At 43.5% G+C, this 22,050-nt stretch overlaps 2 protein-coding genes and 1 pseudogene across 3 annotated transcripts in view; 1 reads left to right on the forward strand and 2 right to left on the reverse strand.

The window, feature by feature from the left end:
- dcxr (dicarbonyl/L-xylulose reductase) overlaps positions 1–20,167 on the reverse strand; it is a 49,993-nt gene extending 29,826 nt beyond the window's left edge. Inside the window, exon 1 of one of the 2 annotated variants that reach the window (XM_054736398.2) lies at positions 20,010–20,167. In XM_054736398.2, the coding sequence (XP_054592373.2) occupies positions 20,010–20,061 (52 nt within the window). In that variant the 5' untranslated portion in view covers positions 20,062–20,167. The remainder of the gene's footprint in view (positions 1–20,009) is intronic. The other variant, XM_070545337.1, reaches the window with a different exon arrangement.
- LOC139063503 (uncharacterized) lies at positions 732–1,749 on the forward strand (annotated as a pseudogene).
- On the reverse strand, positions 5,283–6,964 carry LOC139063459 (uncharacterized). Its single transcript, XM_070545338.1, has 3 exons — positions 6,827–6,964; positions 6,599–6,685; positions 5,283–6,175 (listed from the first exon to the last, which is right to left on the reverse strand). Exons 2-3 carry the CDS (start codon positions 6,647–6,649, stop codon positions 5,426–5,428), a joined length of 801 nt encoding a protein of 266 aa, XP_070401439.1. The 5' UTR covers positions 6,650–6,685; positions 6,827–6,964; the 3' UTR covers positions 5,283–5,425.
- Positions 20,168–22,050: the final 1,883 nt, after the last annotated feature.

The raw sequence follows: 22,050 nt of genomic DNA on the forward strand, positions 1-22,050 counted from the left end.
TTTTTATCCAAAGTCCTGGAGAAAATAGTGGCCATCCAAGTATGTGAGCATTTAAACACTAATGCTCTGTTTGAGGAATTTCAGTCTGGTTTTAGAGAGTATCACAGCACTGAAACTGCATTAGTGAGAGTTACAAATGATATTCTTATGGCCTCAGATAAGAATCTTGTGTCTGTTCTAGTCTTGTTAGATCTCAGTGCTGCCTTTGACACAGTTGATCACAATGTTCTTTTAGAAAGACGAACATGTTGTAGGGATCAAAGGAACAGCGTTAGGCTGGTTTAAATCCTACCTGTCTGACAGATTTCATTTTGTAAACGTACATGACAAATCTTCTTCATACTCCAAGGTTACTTGCGGAGTACCACAGGGTTCAGTGCTTGGACCAATTCTTTTTACTATATATATGCTCCTAATTGGTAAAATCATTAGACAGCATGGGATAAACTTCCACTGTTATGCTGACGATACTCAGCTATATTTATCCATTAACCTGATGAACCTAATCAGTTAGGTATGTTTATGTTTATTCATTTAGCAGATGCTTTTATCCAAAGCGACTTAAATTTATAACCTATAGGGCATGTTGTGATCTGTGGGGGAAACCGGAGTAGCCAGAGGAAACCCACACATGCATGGGGAGAACACGCAACTCCACGCAGAAAGGCCGCAGCCGAGCCGAGTTTCGAACCTGCAACCTTCGTGCTGCTAGGCAACAGTGCTAACCACTGCGCCACCATGCAGGTAGAATACAAGCTTGTCTTGAGGACATAAAAAATTGGATGACTCTAAATGTTTTGCTTTTAAATCAAGACAAGACGGAAGTTCTCATCTTTGGACCAGAAATCCAGAATAGGAAATTGCTTAGCCAATCACCTGACCTGAATGGGATTATATTTATCTCAGAGAACAAAGTAGGGAACTTGGTGTTATCTTTGACCAGGACATGTCATTCAAATCCCAGGTTAAACAGGTTTGTAGGATTTCTTTTTTCCACCTTCGGAATATTGCTAAGATTAGAAGCATCCTTTCCAGGAGTGATGCTGAAAAACTAGTTCATGCAAGACTGGATTACTGTAATCCATTACTCTCAGGAAGTCCACAGAACGTAGTTAAAAGTCTTCAGCTTGTCCAAAATGCTGCAGCTAAAGTTCTGATGAGAATTAAAAAGAGAGATCATATCTCTCCTGTCTTAGCTTCCCTACATTGGCTACCTGTTAAATTCAGAATAGATTTTAAGATCCTTCTTCTCACATATAAAGCTCTTAATAATCAAGCTCCATCATACATCAGTGATCTGATTGTTCCATACGTTCCTAACCGAGCACTTCGCTCTCAGACTGCAGGTCTACTGGTGGTTCCCAGAATAACTAAACTTAGGATGGGAGGCAGATCTTTTAGTTATCAGGCTCCTCTCCTGTGGAACCAGCTCCCAGCTTTAGTCCGTGAGGCAGACACTTTGTCTACTTTTAAGACTAGGCTTAAAACATTTTCATTTGATAGGGCCTATAGTTAAAATCTGATGTTAGCTTAAATCAGGACAAGTGGGGGAGTAGAGGGAGGTGGCGTGTACAGTCGGTAAAGACGGCTCTCCCTTGCCCTGACTCCAACATGCCTACATTTAAAAAGGCTAGGTTATCCAGAGTTATCTCTGTAGTTATGCTGCTATAGGCGTAGACTGCTGGAGGATACACTGACCACTTTCCACACTCTACTACTTTCTTCTACAATCTGCTCTTTAACATGTTATTTTCTGCAATTTCAGCTGTTAACTTTATTTTTTCTCTAAGTGTTTTTCTCCCCAGAAGAAGCTACAGTGGGTCGTGGAGGATGGCTGCTTATACTGAGCCAGGATCCTCTGGAGGTTTCTTCCTGTTAAAAGGGAGTTTTCCTCTCCACTGTCGCTTTATGCTTGCTTGGTATGAGGATTGCTGTATGGTCACTGACACTAGTCAGTGACTTGATGCAATTTGCTGGGTTCCTTATATAGGAAACATTATTACTGATTGGCTTAATGAACTGACCTGAATTGGAATGTTTATTATGTGAAGTGCCTTGAGACGACTCTTGTCGTGATTTGGCGCTATATAAATAAAACTGAACTGAATTGACCTAAGGGCTTATCAAGTTTTCTGGGGGAAACACTGTATAGTCTGATGTTTTACAGGTGCTGGCCAGTAAATTAGAATATCATCAAAAGGTTGAAAATATTTCAGTAATTCCATTCAAAACGTGAAACTTGTACATTATATTCATGCAATGCACACAGACCAATGTATTTCCGATGTTTATTACGTTTAATTTTGATATTTATAGGTGACAACCAATGAAAACATCAAATCTGGTATCTCAGAAAATTAGAATATTCTAAAGGCCAATGAAAAAATGTTTGTTTCTCTAATGTTGGCCAACTGAAAAGAATGAACATGAAAAGAATGTGCATGTATAGCACTCAATACTTAGTCGGGGCTCCTTTTGCCTCAATAACTGCAGTAATGCGGCGTGGCATGGACTCGATCAGTCTGTGGCACTGCTCAGGTGTTATGAGAGACCAGGTTGCTCTGATAGTCGTCTTCAGCTCCTCTGCATTGTTGGGTCTAGCGTATTGCATCCTCCGCTTCACAATACCCCATAGATTTTCTATGGGGTTAAGGTCAGGCGAGTTTGCTGGCCAATCAAGGACAGGGATACCATGGTCCTTGAACCAGGTGCTGGTGGTTTTGGCACTGTGTGCAGGTGCCAAGTCCTGTTGAAAGGTGAAGTCTGCATCCCCATAAAGTTGGTCAGCAGCAGGAAGCATGAAGTGCTCTAAAACTTCCTGGTAGACGGCTGCATTGACCCTGGACCTCAGGAAACAGAGTGGGCCAACACCGGCAGATGACATGGCACCCCACACCATCACTGACGGTGGAAACTTTACACTGGACCTCATGCAACGTGGATTCTGTGCTTCTCCGCTCTTCCTCCAGACTCTGGGTCCTTGATTTCCAAAGGAAATGCAGAACTTGCTTTCATCAGAAAACATAACTTTGGACCACTCAGCATCAGTCCAGTCCTTTTTGTCCTTGGCCCAGGCGAGACGCTTCTTGCGCTGTTTCTTGTTCAAGAGTGGCTTGACACACGGAATGCGACACCTGAATCCCATGTCTTTCATGAGTCTCCTCGTGGTGGTTCTTGAAGCGCTGACTCCAGCTGCAGTCCACTCTTTGTGGATCTCCCCCACATTTTTGAATGGGTTTGTCGTCACAATTCTCTGCAGGGTGCGGTTATCCCTAGAGCTTGTACACTTTTTTCTACCACATTTTTTCCGTCCCTTCGCCTGTCTGTTAATGTGCTTGGACACAGAGCTCTGCGAACAGCCAGCTTCTTTAGCAATCACCTTTTGTGTCTTGCCCTCCTTGTGCAAGGTGTCAATGATTGTCTTTTGGACAGCTGTTAAGTCAGAAGTCTTCCCCATGATTGTGGTGCCTTCAAAACAAGACTGAGGGACCTTTTAAAGGCCTTTGCAGGTGTTTTGAGTAAATCAGCTGATTAGAGTGGCAGCAGGTGTCTTCTATATTCAGCCTTTTCAGAATATTCTAATTTTTTGAGATACCAAATTTGGAGTTTTCATTAGTTGTCACTTATGAATATCAAATTTAAATGTAATGAACATTGGAAATACATTGGTCTGTGTGCATTGCATGAATATAATGTACAAGTTTCACGTTTTGAATGGAATTACTGAAATATTTTCAACCTTTTGATGATATTCTAATTTACTGGCCAGCACCTGTATATATTTTTTAGGGATGCTCCGTGATCGGACCAGATTTCTAATCACCTGACTTTTAAAGACTCAGGATTGGGAGAACAACTTGGATTTGACGTTTTAAAACAATGACATTTTTAATTCTTCCTGAGATAGAGATTTTCAAATGGAATAAAAATGGCTTATTTTTTATTTCAATAGGTTCCTCTACATCAATATTATTTGTTTCCTGTACGAAAACAACACAGTAACGTCACACAATTTATGGTGGGCATGGATTCAAACACCAAGGTGCAGCTGTTAACTACACTGAACAAAATTATAAACACAACTCTTTTGTTTTTGCTCCCTTTTTCATGAGCTGAACTCAAATATCTGAAAATGTGTCTACATACACTAAACACCTATGATTCTCAAATAATGTTCTGAAATGTGTCTACATGTGTGTTAGTGAGCACTTTTCCTTTACCAAGATAATCCATCCCACATCACAGGTGTGGCATACCAGGGGCTGATGACAGCATGAATAATGTACAGGTGTGGCTTAGACTGCCCACAATAAAAGGCCACCCTGACATGTGCACAGTTTTGCTTTATGGGGCAGAAAACCAGCCAGTATCTGGTGTGGCCACCATTTCCCTTATGCAGGGCAACTAATCTCTGTTTCCATAGAGATGATCAGGTTGTTGATTGTGGCCTGTGGAACGTTGGTCCACTCCTCTTCAATAGCTGTGTGAAGTTGCTGAATATTGGCAGGAACTGGAACACGCTGTCGTATACACCGATCCAGAGCATCCCAAACATGCTCAGTGGGTGACATGTCTGGTGAGTATGCTGGCCATGTGTTAAGAGTAAAAGAGAGGTCAAGTTGCCTGGTTGCCACGGGTGAGTAGATAGTTTGTTTTTCTTATTTCTGTAAACAGCATTCTAAACGCTTATCTTAGTTTGGTATTTCGGAACAGGACACCCCGAAAATCTCTCCTTGACTCGTAAGCTGGGCGTACACTGTGCAACTTTTTCACTTTTTTGAGACGATTTTCCACTCGGACAATAAGTAGTTGCAGAAATGAGGAATATCAAGGACAAACATTTACAGCTGAGGCTCAAGAGAAGCATCATGAACCTAATTTATGATGCACAAGAGGAAGAACAGGCTGGACAATGTCCAGTTCCAGATGTCAGTCCTGCACCTTCCTTCCACATGCAACAGTTCCAGCCACCACGGAATGAAAACTTTTTGCCATCGTCATCGCCACTGTCATATAGACACCTGCTCAACTCGGACTAGTTCCTCATTACTTTTGTCATTAGTAGTACCTTTGTTTTAGTATTTTTTTAATCAATATTTTGTCTTAAAAGGGAAAAGTTTGCCCTCTTTTCTCCCACAAAGTTTGTTTGGTGTATATGTAAATTCCTGTCTTTTTTTTAATCTGACGTTGTTTAAAGACTTTTCATAAATAAAAACTCTTTTTGAAAATTTCTTTATTGTTCACAAATGTTACAAACATAAAAAATACACCACTCCACTCCCACACAATATTATGAATTTGTGAGCAAATGACTGAGTGGAACCAATGCTCTCACTTTATTTACAGAATAATTTGAACGCATATGAAGCTACACCATGTTTTCCTGCCAAGAAATTCTTCCTGCAGGTGAGACAAGAGCACTGGGCTAACACATCACGTTGTTTCTTAGCCTCCACTGAGGGGTTCCTAGCTCTGCTTGCTGAAACTGACTGAAGGGCTCCCTCACTTCGCCATGTGCCACTGACCAGCTGATGGTTTGCATCTTCAGAATCCACATAGCCAGGTGGTGTGTAGGCATCTGATCTCTGTTGTCGGAGGAAGTTGTGGAGACAAAGTGTTGCAAAAACAATTGCAACACTTTGTCTGGATGCAGGCAAATTGTAGTTCTGAAAACGCGAAAGCGATTGGCCAGAATTCCAAATGCGTTCTCAACAACACGGCGTGCTCTGGAAAGCCTGTAGTTGAAAATCCTTTGATCATGGTTGAGGTTCTGTGATGGATATGGTTTCATCAGATCTGGCCTAAGGGGATATGCTTCGTCACCAATGAGCACATATGGCATCGTGGAGTCAGTGCCTGGCAGGGTTGCATCAGGAGGGACATTCAGAGTGCCTGTGTCCATAGCCTCTCTGAGATCAGAATGGGCAAACACTCCAGCATCAGACGCCCTTCCTTGTGTCCCTGCGCTTGCATAGACAAATCTATAATTTGTGTCAACTACAGCCATAAGTATGATGGAAAACCTTGACTTGTAATTATAAAACGTGCTTCCACTGTTGGCAGGGGGTTGAATGAAGATGTGTTTCCCATCTATGGCCCCTATGCAATGTGGAAAATGCCACTTGTCTTCAAAGTCTTTAGCGATGACCTTCCACTCAGTCTCAGTTGATGGTGTCTGTGGAAGAAGTACATGGTGAGACATTATATTAGTCTCAGGTTTAATCAGGACTGCACATGCAAATTAGCTTCTAGCTAAATCTGGTGCAATGCATCACATTTCACTATTTATGCTTACTATTGTACGTGGTCCTTAAATAAACAAGCAATGTTTAATTGATGTTATCTCTCTCAACAGGTTCATAATCCTCAGAATGTAAACACGCTTCAATAACAATTTTTACGTTCCAACTGTATGTGCATGAATCTGTGATGTGCCACATGGCACTCTGTTACTTGAGGGTCCTTATCAAGCATGTTTTACCGTTTTTACTGATCAAACACACCAGATTTACATCAGCAGGTGAATAGATTGCTTCAGCACAGCGTGATGGGTGGATGAACAGGTGAATGAGCTGTTTTAGGGCAGGGAGAAATTTACCTTTAGGTATTCCTCACGTAATACTAGAGTTATGGCTGCACAGGTTTCCATCACAATGCGGCTCAGTGTGGTGCTCCCAGTCCTGAACTGGAAAGATAAGGAATTGTAGGTCTCACCAGTAAAGATTAATAAAGTGTTTTATTATGTGTAAACGTGACTTAGATGTGTGTGTGTGTGTGTGTGTGTGTGTGTGTGTGTGTGAGAGAGAGAGTGTGTGTATATTCTTGCCTGTTGCTAGGAATCTCAGTGTCACAGAGAGCCTCTCCCTAGGACTGACCGCCTTCCTCAGGTGTGTGTCTCTCTTGATGATTTGAGGGGTCACTCTCTCCAGAAGGTCGTTGAATTCTTCAACAGACATGCGAAGAAGGTCCCGAAACCCCTTCATACCAATCTATTTCACAACACATCAACACAACAGCATTACAAATGGCGGTTGTCACTCCACCCACCACCCCAAAGTCCATCAACTGGTCAAAATGTAATTTAAGTCAATAGATACAATTGTAGTTACATAAGGAAAAGATCATTTTTAACATCTTACCTCCAATTCCTGCTGAAGATTGACAAACCATACTGGCAACGTCTGCCCAGCCATTTCTTCGTCTTCTCTTTTTCATCGACACACGATGGCAAGAAGAGCCAAAGACAAACGTCTTGTTTTCGCGGGCATTATTGCGGTTAACAGCGAGCACACAGGCGCTGTACCGCTCTGAACCGAACGCGTGTCTTTAGTTTTCCTGGTGTTTACTTCCGGGGTTTTCTTCTTCGTGCTTGTAATTCCAACGTGTTGCGTCATCTTCTGGCTAATTTTTAGCTGCGGTAGTTCATGCCACACGTACAGTGTGAGCACGACTCGTGAGATCTGCTCTGTGAGGAAGTCGTTCGGTTTGAGCTGAAGCTGAACGCTACGAGTGAAAAAGTCGCACAGTGTCCGCCCGGCTTTAAGGCGCTCACTCGGGCCATGAGTCAGGGGGAGGTTGAGACAAATGTTTGTGCAACTTAGTAACTACCAGCGATGCCAGTAACACGTCACTGTAATATAAGGTTATTTCTTGGTAACGACTAATCTAACGCGTTACTATTTACATACTAGCAATCAAATTAAAGTTGTTTGTCCAAGCCATTCTACATTATTTTATCCTTTACTCTGATTTTTTTCTGCTCAGGACAATCCTGAATAAAGGAAACAAATCATATCAGAGAAGGAGCCAAGATCAGCTGTGCATAATGTATTTGACCAATCAACGCGCACTTTCCATGCACAAGGGAAGCAGTACACTGCTTCACCACATAGAACGGCACCATTTGTTGGGATATAACTCTCACTCGTAGTGCAAAATTAAAACCAACAAGAAAACACAATCATATTACTGAATAAACGACTAAAACATCAAACACAACCCTGCAATAAAACACAACAAAGAACATAAAACTGGACGCTGGCTACCCATAATGCACTCTGGAGCCGCATGCGGCTCTTTCATCCCTCTGAAGATGCGGCTCTCTGCGTGTAAAATAATTAATGAATATTTAATTCAAATATATTTTATTTTACTGCATCATTTTTATCTGTAAGCTGATACCAAATGTATAGATAGTCTGCGTACACCTGAACAGGTCCAGGTCCTGACAGGTCACCTGCTTGTGCGTAACCAGACGTCTCTATAGGAGCTTTCTGAGCTGAAGAGGATGTGAGGTTCTGGACTTCTCCTCAGACGGGCTCATGGAGGCATCGCCACAGTGGAGGCAGGAACAAGCGCTGTTCAGCCAAAGTTTCATCATCAGGAACATTTTCTAAGGGACACGTCCCTCTGAGAGACCGGGTTTGGACAACACTCGCTTCAGTGGGAGGAACCTTCCTGCATGGTTCTGGTTCTGGTTCTGCAACGCGCTCCAGGCCCCCGATCTACACATCTTCAGCTCGCTGTCCACCTCACGTACGCGCTGACAGCGAGCTGCGTGGAGCTCAGTGTCCAGCTCAGATGTTCTGATGGGAATCTGTTCTGGATTGGTGTAGCTACCTCCGCGATGTGCGTAACGATAAAAATATCAGCGCTTCTGCAGCCTTGAGGTTTCTCCGTCAAAGTAAACGATCAAATACGGGAAATATCCAGTCATCGTGACCCTGTCATGTGACTGTTTTACCTTCTTGTGAAGATCGTTGCAAACAGGAACGTTAAACCTGATTAGCACCAGAGCCACGCGCACTGCGCCGTTACCTCCATCTCTGTAAACGAGGCAACAACAAATAGATCGGATCCTTTTCTTACCTTTTCAACAACGTTTAATGTAAAGTTCAGTTCAGCACAAAGTTTAACTACAACAATCCATCGAGACAGAGCCTGGATTTGTATTCTGAACAGTTTAAACATGTTTTAAAAGGAGACGTGTGACGCGTCAAAAAGCGTCACCTGCAACATTAAAACCACCGACAGGGTGAAAATATCTAAGTACTGTCGACACAGACGGGCTACACGTTCTGGGTCAGTTTCATACACACTGTTTTATCTACTATCTTCTGCTGAAAGGTAACTTTAAGGTACACGAGCGACTGGGTTTGGCTGCTGTCACCTGTTGTGATCGGTTAAAGCAGCTCTCTGCTGTCTGAGGGTAGGCCCCGCCCACAACGCCGCGGCTCCCAGTGTTGTCTTTACTGTGGGAAACGGGTACTAATGGCTCTTTGATGGGAAAAGGTTGCAGACCCCTGGACTACAGCGTGATCAACAATGGCGGGAGGAGAGAGAGGTGTGTTTTCTAGCTGGAAATGTAGTCACTGTTCAGAGTTTGTATCAGCTAAAGATGAAAATATTAAGGTTGGTTGTACACTCTGTGCTGGCTCTGTGTGTTTTATTTTTTATGAATACTATTTGTTTTAAGTGAGGTCAAGAAAGACTGTTTTTATTTTATTTTTATAAAACCTGCATCATGTCAGGTTTTCAATTCAATACAATTCAGATTTCAGGATTCAGATTTATTGGCCAAGTAAAATTACATTTACAAGGAATTTGTCTTAGGTAGATGTTCGCTCTCTAAAACATACAACAACCATAATAAATGAGAATAAAAATACCTAAAAACACATAAGAACATGTATACCCACACACATGTTCATTTACGCACACACCTATATACATATATACATACCCACACACACATGCACGCACGCGCACACACACACACATATCCATAAGCATACTGATTAAGTATTAAAAACTATAGTAAAAGGAAGGTAAAATAATCTACAGATTGAGGAGAGAAATGGCTGAAGGAAAGAAACTGTTCTTGTGTCTGGTGGTTTTTGTGTACAGTGATCTATCGCGTCTGCCAGATGGCAGACCACCACAGCTCATGTGTAGCGACATGAATGGCCTCATTTGTGACCCAAAGGTCACACTTCCTCAGCAGGGTCAACCTGTCCTGGCTGTACTTCTGTCTACAGATTATCCATCACAGGAGACGCGAAGTCTGCTGGAAACCATCTTTAATCTGACAGCTGTTCCATCCGCAAGACGAAGGACACTTCAAGATTAAAAAGAATCATTTTTAATAAACTCTTTTCACTGTCTTATTACAAGGTTCATAAATAATCATCAAGGTTCATTATAAATGTTTTCAATTACTGAAATGAATTATTATTATTTGGTTAATAATAATAATTATTTATGATAATCAGTAATGTTTTACAGTGACAAGAAGATCATGTGTATTTATACACACCATGCAGGACACAGTAAATCAATTCAATTCAATTCAAAAATACTTTATTAATCCCAGAGGGAAACTGATTAATCAGGTTAAAGGTAACTGCACTCACATGTCTTTGTTCCACAACACCAGAGCTTTCTATCTTGGGAGGGCGTGTTTCGAGGTAAGTCCCACCATCTAACATGTCAAAATATAATTCGTTAGAATAAGATTGCCGGCCGTCTCTTAAAACCTAACGCCTCAGTTCAAGTTCAGTTCTTGAGCTCACCAAATTCCCTCCGTGGCAACGAGAGTCCAGAGGATCGAGTCGGCCGTTCGAAACCTCTACTAAAGCTTTTCTGTCACGCCGATAGAATTGCTTCAACAGAAACACCATCTGCAGCACAAGCTGACGCAAACTCCTTCAGAGTTCATTTTAAAACGCAAACCGTCCACCTGTGTGCCTGCGGCAACCCGAGGACCAGTGAGTCGGTACCACTGGTCTTCCCTACCGGACCGAGTACCCAGAGGCTGATCAACATCCTCCCTTGACCTCCGGATCCAAACAGAGGGCCGTCTGAACGGTGAGGTAGAACACAGATTGCGTCTGGATGCCTGTTTATTAAGAAATAATTTAGCTTATCTGAAAACCAAATTCTTTCACCCAGAACGCGTTTTTCTCTCTCTAAGATAAAACCTTCTGAGACCTACATTCACACATCCAAACACACACACTTCATTTTTAGTTTCATCCAGACAAAGGTTGCTTTAATACCAAAGCCTTTTATAAATTATCATCTATGAATTGTTAGTAATAAATTCTTAACTTTTTAAACCGGACTCTTCTTTGAAATAAAACACAGAGTGGTGCATTTGGTCACTGAACGAGCAAAAATCTCTTTAGATCTTCTGAATTAATAAATAAACTTTTGCTATTAATTTTAAATATCTTAAATATTAATCTTTTGATTAAATATAGACCAAGCCGGTTGGTGTATGAACTTCTATCGATTATATAAATATCCGTAGATATATATATTTAAGTTTCATTGCCAGTTCGTTTGATCTTTCTCAGAATTTAACAAAGTTGAATAGCAACAGCGTTAAATTCTAGTTATGTAGATTAACAACGCTACAAATTCAAGTTTATTTATAAAGCGCCAAATCACGGCAAGAGTCGTCTCAAGGACCTTCATACAGTAAACATTCCAATTCAGGTCAGTTCATTAAGCCAATCAGAAAAAAGTTTCCTACATAAGGAACCCAGCAAATTGCATCGAGTCACTGACTAGTGTAAGAGTCTTCACAGCAATCCTCATACTAAGCAAGCATGCAGCGACAGTGGAGAGGAAAACTCCCTTTTAACAGGAAGAAACCTCCAGAGAATCCTGGCTCAGTATAAGCAGCCATCCTCCACGACTCACTGGGGATGGAGAAGACAGAGCAGGTGCACACACACACACACACGCGCGTGCGCGCGCGCACACACATACACACACACGCGTGCGCGCGCGCACACACACACACATACACACCAAGTAGTGTGTCTATGGTTACATTGTGATTTCTCTGTAAATATTCTATTTAGTGAGAGATAAACTTTATTGTATTTATCCTAGTGAATCTATAATTAAACGGATAAACTAGTAGTAGCACATCAAAAGTCAAGGAAAGCAAAAAGTTATTATCAGGAGAGAGAGGAGTGTATTAGTGGTTAGCAGCAGTGTGCTAGTCGATGGCCCCCTCCATGAGGCCACCACAGCTCAGCAGAACATCGTTGTAGCTTCTTCTGGGGAGAAAAACACTTAGAGAGAAAATAAAGTTAACAGCTGAAATAGCAGGAAGTAATACAGTTAAAGAGCAGATTGTAGAAGAAAGCAGTAGAGTGTGGAAAGTGGTCAGTGTGTCCTCCAGCAGTCTAAGCCTATAGCAGCATAACTACAGAGTTAACTCCAACGCCTCCAATGACTGCGTCGGTGATGACAGCACCATCACGAGCCCTATTTTTCATGTTTAGCAACATGAAACTCTCAGAGTGACTGATTATCAGAAATAATCATTAAAATGTTTTTTCAGTGTTCCACACCTTTAATTACATTTGCCTAAAAGCCTTTTTTGAGTTTCTGTAAAAAGAAAAAAAGGTTTAACTGTTGACATCTGGCCAGGGTTAGCGCTAGGGCTGTAACGGTACGCTAAACTCACATTCGGTCCAGTGTTTTGAAGGGCTCGGTTCGATTACTTTTCGGTATATTATAATTAGATTTATTTATTTATTTAATATCTGAAGCGGCTCCTATAGTGATCAGAACCAGGTGTCATCACAGTCTGCTGATCTAGAATGATGTATTTAATTATTTCACAGGGTATTTGCACCACAGACATGTATACGTAGATGCCCCATGGACTGGCCCTGTCTATTGGAGATGCCGTGGTGGCCAACCGCCATTTTACATAGATTAGCCCCCAGTGCATTCGTTTCTACTGAGGAAGGTGCTTACCCAACTAAAAAACACGCTTTATCAGCTTTTTCACAAAATCAAACACAAAGTACGGCATGATAATTCAAATATATATAAATATTAAATATAAAATCCTATCAGGTAGGCTAGAACAGTCACTAGTAATCACACAAGATCTGTTTCAATAGTACGCTGGTTGTTGTAACCGTAGGCTGCACAGATAGTTGCTCATTCTGCATTGACTTTGGAGAGTAAGGAGACCCATCCAACATGGCGGCGACGCTGTTTCACTCTCCAGCACCCAATGGGGCCTCAACGTATTCATGTCTATGATATGTGCAGTTCACTCATACAGACGAGTGTTGTGTTTGACGTGTTTTTATTTCTTAACAACTAACCTCACACCGCCAGAGTTTCTTCTTTAAAACTCGTATTAAACACCGAGCGTCCACCGCGTCATATTTATCGTTGTAAGATGAAAACTTTACATCAGTTATCAAAGTTCAGCAGACATGTTTGTTTACATGTTTGCCGCTGTGGGCCTGCTCAGTGTGAGAGAAGGGAGGGAGAGGCGACACGATGCTCAGAGTCTCTGCAGACTCCACAGCAGCAGCGACAGTCAACCGGTTTGATCCGCTCTGAAAGACGTTGATCAGAATCACATTTCCCATGCAGTGATGTCAGGATCACATTTTAAAAATGGAGACCGGCCGCATGCAGCCATCATGCATCACTCAGTACAGCGTCCGTGCGGAAACTCGCCAAGGAATTTTTATCTGCTGCACTTAAATAACGCGAATGTGTGAAAAATTAATTATTTAACGGAAAAAAAGAACCGAAACAGTACGCAAGTGGACCGAACTGAAACGATTCAAACAACTCCTGTGAACCGTTACACCCCTACAGGGTTCCCACTCTTTTCTTGAAATTATTTTCCAGGACTTTTCCAGGACAATTTCAAGACTTTTTCAGTGTACAAGTCAAGTTATCATAACTACGGTTTGCCGATATCCCGATATATTTAGAAACAGATATGATATTGTACCTACCCACACCGTTATTTTGACAATATAGTTGTGGAAAGATTTTTGTCTTTCACAATCCCACCTACTTTCTTCTACTTACAATGCAACACAACTAAAACAGAAGTTATTCTCTACTTTAGTTCATACCAGAGATGTGACATTGTGGCATCATCAAGTCATCTCCATGTCATGTTTTTGTTCTGCTCAGCAACTGAACCAGGTTTATTCACTGTGCTGACTGAAATCGTCGTCGTCTTCCTCCACTTATCCAGGTCTGGGTCGCAGAGGCAGCATCCCAACTAGGGAGCTCCAGACCGTCCTCTCCCCGGCCACCTCCACCAGGATCCCAAGGCGTTCCCGGACCAGATTGGAGATGCAACCTCTCCAACGTGTCCTGGGTCGACCCGGGGGCCTCCTGCCGGCAGGACATGCCCGAAACACCTCCCCAGGGAGGCGTCCAGGAGGCATCCTGACCAGATGCCCAAACCAACTCAACTGACTCCTTTCGATCCGGAGGAGCAGCGGTTCTACTCAGAGTCCCTCCCAAATGTCCAAGCTCCTCACCCTATCTCTAAGGCTGAGCCCGGCCACCCTACAGAGGAAACTCATTTTGGCCACTTCATTACCCAAAGCTCATGACCATAGGTGAGGATTGGGACGTAGATCGACCGGTAAATCGAGAGCCTGGCTTTCTGGCTCAGCTCCCTCTTCACCACGACAGATCGGCTCAACGTCCGCAGCACTGCAGTCGCCGAACCAATCCGCCTGTCGATCTCCCGATCCCTCCTACCCTCACTTGTGAACAAGACCCTGAGATACTTAAACTCCTCCACTTGAGGTAGGACCTCTCTCCCGACCCGGAGTTGGCAAGCCACCCTTTTCCGGTTGAGAACCATGGTCTCAGATTTGGAGGTGCTGATCCTCATCCCAGCCGCTTCACACTCGGCCGCGAACCTACCCAGCAAGAGCTGAAGGTCAGAGCTGGATGAAGCTAGGAGGACCACATCATCCGCAAAAAGCAAAGACAAGATTCTCCTGCCATCAAACTCGACACACTCCACACCACGGATGCGCCTAGAAATTCTGTCCATAAAAGTGATGAACAGAACCGGTGACAAAGGGCAGCCCTGGCGGAGTCCAACCCTCACTGGGAACAGGTCCGACTTACTAACAGCTATGCGGACCTAACTCACGCTGCTCCTTAACAGAAAGACACCCACCCCATACTCCTGGAGCGTCCCCCACAGAGTGCCCCTGGGGACACGGTCATAAGCCTTCTCCAAATCCACAAAACATGTGGATTGGTTGGGCAAACTCACATGCCCCCTCCATCACCCTTGCAAGGGTATAGAGCTGGTCTGCAGTTCCACGGCCAGGACGAAAACCACATTGCTCCTCCTCAATCTGAGATTCAACTATCGATCGAACCCTCCTCTCCAGTATTTTTCCAGGGAGGCTGAGGAGTGTGATCCCCCTATAGTTGGAACACACCCTCTGGTCACCCTTCTAAAAGATGGGGACCACCACCTCAGTCTGCCACTCCACAGGATCTGCCCCTGATGACCACGCAATGTTGCAGAGACGTGTCAACCACGACAGCCCTACAACATCCATAGCCTTGAGATACCCAGGACGAATCTCATCCACCCCCTGGGGCTCTGCCTCTGTGTAGTTGTTTGACTACCTCAGCAACTTCTGCCCCCGAGATTGGACAGTCCACCCCCAGGTCTCCTGGCTCTGGTTCCTCCTCGGAATGCGCATAGGTGGGATTGAGGAGCTCCTCAAAGTATTCCTTCCACCGTCCGACTATAGCCCCAGTTGACGTCGGCAGCTCCCCATCCCCACTGTAAACAGTGTGAGCGAGTTGCTGCCTTCCTCTCCTGAGGCGCCGGACAGTTTGCCAGAACCTCTTTGAAGCTGATCTATAGTTTTTCTCCATGGCCTCACCAAACTCCTCCCCGGCCCGAGATTTTGCCTCGGCAACTGCCACTGCTGCACCCCGCTTGGATATCCGGTACCTGTCTGCTGCCTCCGGAGACCCACAGACCAGCCACACCTTGTAGGCCTCCTTCTTCAGCCTGACAGCTCCCCGAACCTCTGGTGTCCACCAGCGGGTACAGGGGTTGCCACCACGGCTGGCACCGGCCACCTTGCGACCACAGCTAGCAACAGCCGCCTCAACAATCGCAGAGTGGAACAAGGCCCGCTCGGAGTCAATGTCCCCCACTGCTCTCGGGACGCGGTCAAAGCTCTGCCGGAGGTGGGAGTTGAAGACCGTCTTGACAGGTTCTTCTGCCAGACGTTCCCAGCAGACCCTCACTATGCGTTTGGGTCTGTCAGGTCTACGCAGCATCTTCCCCTGCCATCTGATTCAACTAACCACCAGGTGGTGATCAGTTGACAGCTCTGCTCCTCTCTTCACTCGGGTGTCCAAAACATACGGCCGTAGGTCAGATGATACGACTACAAAGTCTATCATCGACCTGCGACCTAGGCTACCCTGGTACCAAGTGTACTGATGGGCATCCTTATGTTCAAACATGGTGTTCGTTATGGCCAAACTGCAGCTTGCACAGAAGTCCAATAATGAAACACCACTCGAGTTCAGATCAGGCGGGCCGTTCCTCCCAATCACACACCTCCAGGTCATGCTGTCATTGCCCACGTGAGCATTGAAGTCCCCCAGCAGGACAATGGAGTCCCCTGATGGAGCACTATCTAGCACTCATCCCAGGGACTCCAAAAAGGGTGGGTACTCTGAACTCATATTTAGCCCATAAGCGCAAACTACAGTCAGGACCCGTTCCCCGACCCGAAGGCACAGGGAAGCTACCCTCTCGTCCATCGGGGTAAACCCCAACACACAGGCAGAGAGTCTTGGGGCTAGCAAAAAGCCAGTTTTGAAAAGTTTTGAATTTGCACCGTCTTCCTGACATCACTCACTCCTGCCTATAAAGGACACAAAGACATATTTAGAAAGATTGTTCCTGTTTATATTGACTGTTTATTCAATAAATTAGGCCTGCTTTTCAGACCTTAGCTCTTTTATATCTTTCATATTCTATGTATTATACTTAATGTACACACCACATTACACTTTACTGCTTATTTCACATAGTTGGATGTTAAACTGCATTTAGTTGTTCCAGTATTGGTCATTTTAGGTTAGTCCAGTCATCCAGAAACAAAATTCAGGATAGATGACTAGGCTAATATCTCCCGCTAACACCACAGACATATTGGACCTGAAAAATATTTTTTTCTACCTCAGAGATAAGTACTTCTAGTTGTTTGCTACCTTTTTAGTCTGGACTGTACGTAGCATTACTATGATAAATATATAGTTACCACTTAAAATCATTCTAGTTATTAATTTAGCCGTGTCGAATTCAATTTAATTACGTTAACAACTTTGTTCAAATGACCATGCCAGTCTACAGTTCTCACTGCCTCCTGGCTGCGGTTTGTGTAGCTAGCTAAAAACAGTATGAACAGCTGAGGCTCTGTCCTCTGAGCAAAACAAAAGCTCTCCGCTGCTCCTTTGTCACTCAACAGAGAGAAGGAGAAAAACTTCTCGCTCTATAAACTGCGATAAAGCAATACTTCGTGAACCGAGTCGCTACTTTTGGCCCTTCTTTGGAGAAATAAATCTAGGGGTGAAAAATCTGTAAATCTAGCCAAAAAGACAGTTGGAAAAACAGAAGTGGAACTGGAACTGAAGGGGAATATGCAATCTGATTGGTTGGAAGCGTCATGTGGGGCACTGTGCCAGCTAGATGCAGAAATGAAAGGAGAAGCGCTACAGCCCAGTATTGCCCAAAATGTTTAATCCGTTTGTTTATCCACAAGGAGGGAAAATTATTTTCCAGGACAACTCAAAAATTTCCAGGACATTTTGCAATTCCCCCCATTTTCCATGTGTTTTCCATGACTGGAAAATTGGACTATCATTTTCCAGGTTTTCCAGGACACGTGGGAACCCTGCCCTAGTTAGCGCTGAAGGAGGCCATCACTGGATCTATCGCATATCTTTTCTAATTTCATCAGTAAGAATAATAATACGACATGGATAAATTATATTATTGTTATGTAGAATAGGAATTACAGAGAAGTGTTGATTAAATATTAAAATGAGATGTTTGTTCTCTCGGTGCGGGGGCTCGTTCCAACGCCCACACAGTAAAAAAAATGCAATCATAATTGGGAGTGAATGAGTTAAATAAATAAATAAATCTAATAATAATATACCGAAAATGAACCGAGCCCTTCAAAATTCTGGACCAAACCAAATACGAGTTTGGCGTACCGTCACAGCCCTACTAACCATTACATGCCCGTAACAGCAGAGGGCACCTGGCTGTATCTTCTTGTAGCAGTGTGTGTCCTGTCAGTGTCCCGATAGATCATGCGCTCTGGCTACTTGGCCAAGGGGATGTCCCTTTGGCTGACTGGTTAGAGCGTATGACTCTCACCCGGGAGTCTGGGGATCGAATCCCGCCCGGGCCCTCGTTTATCCAACTTGCCACATTCTCAACAGTGAGGATGGCGTTGTGGGAGGATTCGGCAGGTGTAGCGATTAGGGTTGTCACGGTAGCCGGTGTAGCGGTAAACGCCGGTAAAAAAGTTGACAATAATAATAACCGTCTTGTTTTTTTGAAAAACATATGATCTCTGTGGATTACCGTGGCTGCAGTGACCCTTACCCTTACTCATTCTCTGTGCAGAATTAAGCAGAGGATGAGTCTGGCAGGCCAGGCTAGGTCAATACGGTAACATTGCTGGGAAAAATATTGTGATATATTGTTATATCGATATTTTCTTACATTCCTGCATCATATACGTATGGAATAAATGAGTAACCCACACCTTTAAAGGATTAACTGTCTCTCTAGGCTGATGATATCTTTGCACAAAGCTGCAGATTTCTCTCTCATAGTCTGAAAGGAAGTTATGTGGGAGAGAGAAAGAGGACCATGATAAACGTCAGGGTTTACCCCAGTGCTTTGTAAGCCTGACGGGCCACCAGGCCTTACTCGAGCGAGTAAGAAAGGAAACTCCTCAGGAAAATCATCTGTAGCTTTGATGAGCTAAAGCTAAAGCCGCACGCTAGTCACTCTAGGAGCGCTGCATTGCTCCAGTTTGCCATCTCAGCGACTCTGACCACAAAAGCAAAACTTAGCTTGTGTTTACCTTCATTAATTCCCTTCTGGAGTTCGGCAGTAGCTCCCCACGTGATCCTGACACGTGACCTCTCCTGATAATAACACTTTACTCTCTTTGACATTGAACGTGCTACTACTAGTTTACCCGTTTAACAATAGATCCACTAGGATAAATACAATAAAGTTTATCTCTCACCAAATAGAATATTTACTAAGAAATCACAATATCACCATAGACACATTACATGGTGTGTGTGTGTGTGTGTGTGTGTTTGTGTGTGTGTGTGTGTGTGTGTGTTTGTGTGTTTGTGTGTGTGTGTGTGTGTGTGATCTTTAGGACATACATGGCAGCTGTGTTTCCCGACTACTTTTATTTTCTGCTTTACCGTTCTCTTCACTTAAGACGAGCAGCTAGATGTCGTCAGCAGGAATTCTTGGTTTGAAGTGTTAATCAGCAACATAAGCCCACTTGTTGTGCTGGAGCAGGGAAACAACTAAAATATGATGGATTTGGAATATGGAGGACCAGGGTGAGAGCTGGTGTGGTGGGCTGGCCTCGGTCCAAACGCCCTGGCTGATCTTGTCCCAGTCCAGCCCAGTCACAGGTCTGTGTACATGAAGATGTCAGCAGTCCTCTGAAAATCTTGAGCTCAAGTTCAGAACTGTTTTGTACTTTTATGAGTTCAGGCATACAGGTTTAATGTACTGTTGACCCATGGGGTTTATATAGAACATATAGAAATGGCTTCATAGCTTCAGAGTTGGGTCTTCACCTAAAACTTCGTTTTCCCCTCTACACTTGAGACGAGGCTCCGGATAAAACATGTATTGTATAAATTAATCTTGTATTAAATGGCTGACTAGTACTTTCTGCTTCTCTATCACACGTTGTGTGAGTTTTAAAATACCTACAGCTCTCACAAACCTTCTAAACTTTGAGTCAAAGCCCGTGAGCGTTCTGTTTTAAACCAACTCAAACCGACCCAGAGTCATGGCCGCCGACACCTCAGTCGGGCTCTTCTTTGCGGTTCCGATGAGACAGAAAGGTGTGAAAACGTGTTTTGTCCCAGCTCTGCCTCACCTTTCCCAGCTCCAGTGACCAGCGCGTGTTTTCCACACAAGGAGATTTCCATGGTCGGGCTTCGGTTCGGTCTCGAGCTCCTGCAGAACCAGCGATCAGTCACGTGACGGACATGTGTCGGGTATACAAGGGCGTAGGAACCGGGGGGACGGGTTCCCTCCAATATTGGACAAACGCGCATTTGCCCCCCCCCCCCCCCCCCCCCCCCACCCCAATAACATGGAGAAGAAAAAAAATGATTTTGAAATATTTGACTCGTGAGCTTTATTTTGAAAGACACCACGGACTTCTCTCCGACACAGCCCCTCCCCTCAGGGAGTCAGGCTGGCTGAGTGAAGCAGGAGTAAACACAGGTGTCAAGAGACAGACGGCAGCAGTTCAGCGAGTTCTTGTCATGGGCAAAAGAAAGAAAGGAAATGTGAGTTGGTAATAAAGTCCAAGAGGATAATTGTATTTCTGGTCAAACGTTAGACTGGCTGACAGTGTTGGGAGTAATGCGGTACAAAAGTAATTAATTACTGTAAAGCATTGCTTTTTGCTGTAATGTGGTAATGTAAGGCATTACAGGGAAAGAAAATGGTAATATTTACTCGGTACAATTGTCAGTACCGCGGTAATAACAATGCATTTTTTAACCAAGAATCAAGATGTGTTCCTTAAAAATTCAAATTGCGGGAAACCCGAAGAAAGATGCAGTGTCTGCATATATTACGTCATTTATGGACTCAGCTTTGCGGGCAGAGAGGACGCCGCGGTAACGGCTCAGCTGCGTCCTCCACGCGGCCGCTGTAACATTCACAAAATCGCTCCACTAAAACAAAATAATTCACCTGCGATCGTTCATATCAGCGCATATTCTCTGGTATTTTGTGCTTTTCTGACGTGCTTTGCCTCCGCTGAGTTAATCTGGGCCCCGGTGATTTCAACTCATTGCTGCTGGAGCGCCGCGCATGTGAAGATCCCTTTGGCTGATCGTTAGAAAGTAGGAAATCTAGGAAACAGTTTTTCTGGAAGACGGAGAAAACATGCAGCATGCAGGAAGGTTAGAGAGAGAAAGGGCAGAAATTATTCAAATAAAATCAAGAAAACAAAACAAAGTGCTTGAAAAGAAGAAAAGTAGGTAGATTTATCCCCAATACACATGTTTACCAGTGAAAAGCAATAATATATAAGCATTTAATATTTATACATGTGATAGAATCAGATCACCCCAGAAGTCAGTCCCACATCCAGGGCCGTATCAAGATATTTGGGGACCGAGGCAAATATAGGCTTGGAGCCCCACCACCTCACTCCCTGCTCAGTTAATCTAAGATGGCAGCGTGTTGAGAGTACAGATCGTTGTTGCTTTTATTTAATAAACAATCAGGTTAAAGCACTGTTATGATATCTGACTGTTTTTAACAGCAATCCTAGCTCAGACACCACGTCACCTTCCACATATATGTCATGAGCTCACTGAGCGTCACATGACCAGATTCATACTGAAGTTGTTTTGGTGAAAGTAACTTAAAGTAATGCAAAGGTAGTGTAATGCCTTACATTTTAAAATCAGTAATATTGTAATGTAATGAATTACTTTAATATGAGGGTAACAAGTAATAAATAATGCATTACAGTTTTGAAGTAACTTGCTCAACACTGCTGGCTGACTAGCGTAAACATCTTGCTAGGCAGCGTTAAACATTAAACAACACTACTAGTCAACAAAAAATGGCGAATTGTACAGTAACAGACAAAAACCATTTGACACGAAATAAATAAAAAAGTTGAATCTCCACTTAAAAATGGAGTTTGTAAGTGTGATTGTTGCTTGTTTGTGACATTCTCATCACATTTAATCTTTAAACCTTATTCATGTCACTTTTTTCATATAAGAGACCAGAGCAAGTTCAGCAGGAAAATGATGAAGAAGGTGAGACAAATGTGTCCGTGTTAAGAAGTCTCTTACATACAAAAACACAATATAAACACACTATCTTGGACCGATACATGACAGGATACCACAGAACAGCGCTACGCCCTCTGCTGTCCTGGTGGG

The sequence above is a fragment of the Nothobranchius furzeri genome, chromosome 16 (assembly GCF_043380555.1).
Source record: "Nothobranchius furzeri strain GRZ-AD chromosome 16, NfurGRZ-RIMD1, whole genome shotgun sequence".
Classification (NCBI taxonomy): Eukaryota; Metazoa; Chordata; class Actinopteri; order Cyprinodontiformes; family Nothobranchiidae; genus Nothobranchius; species Nothobranchius furzeri.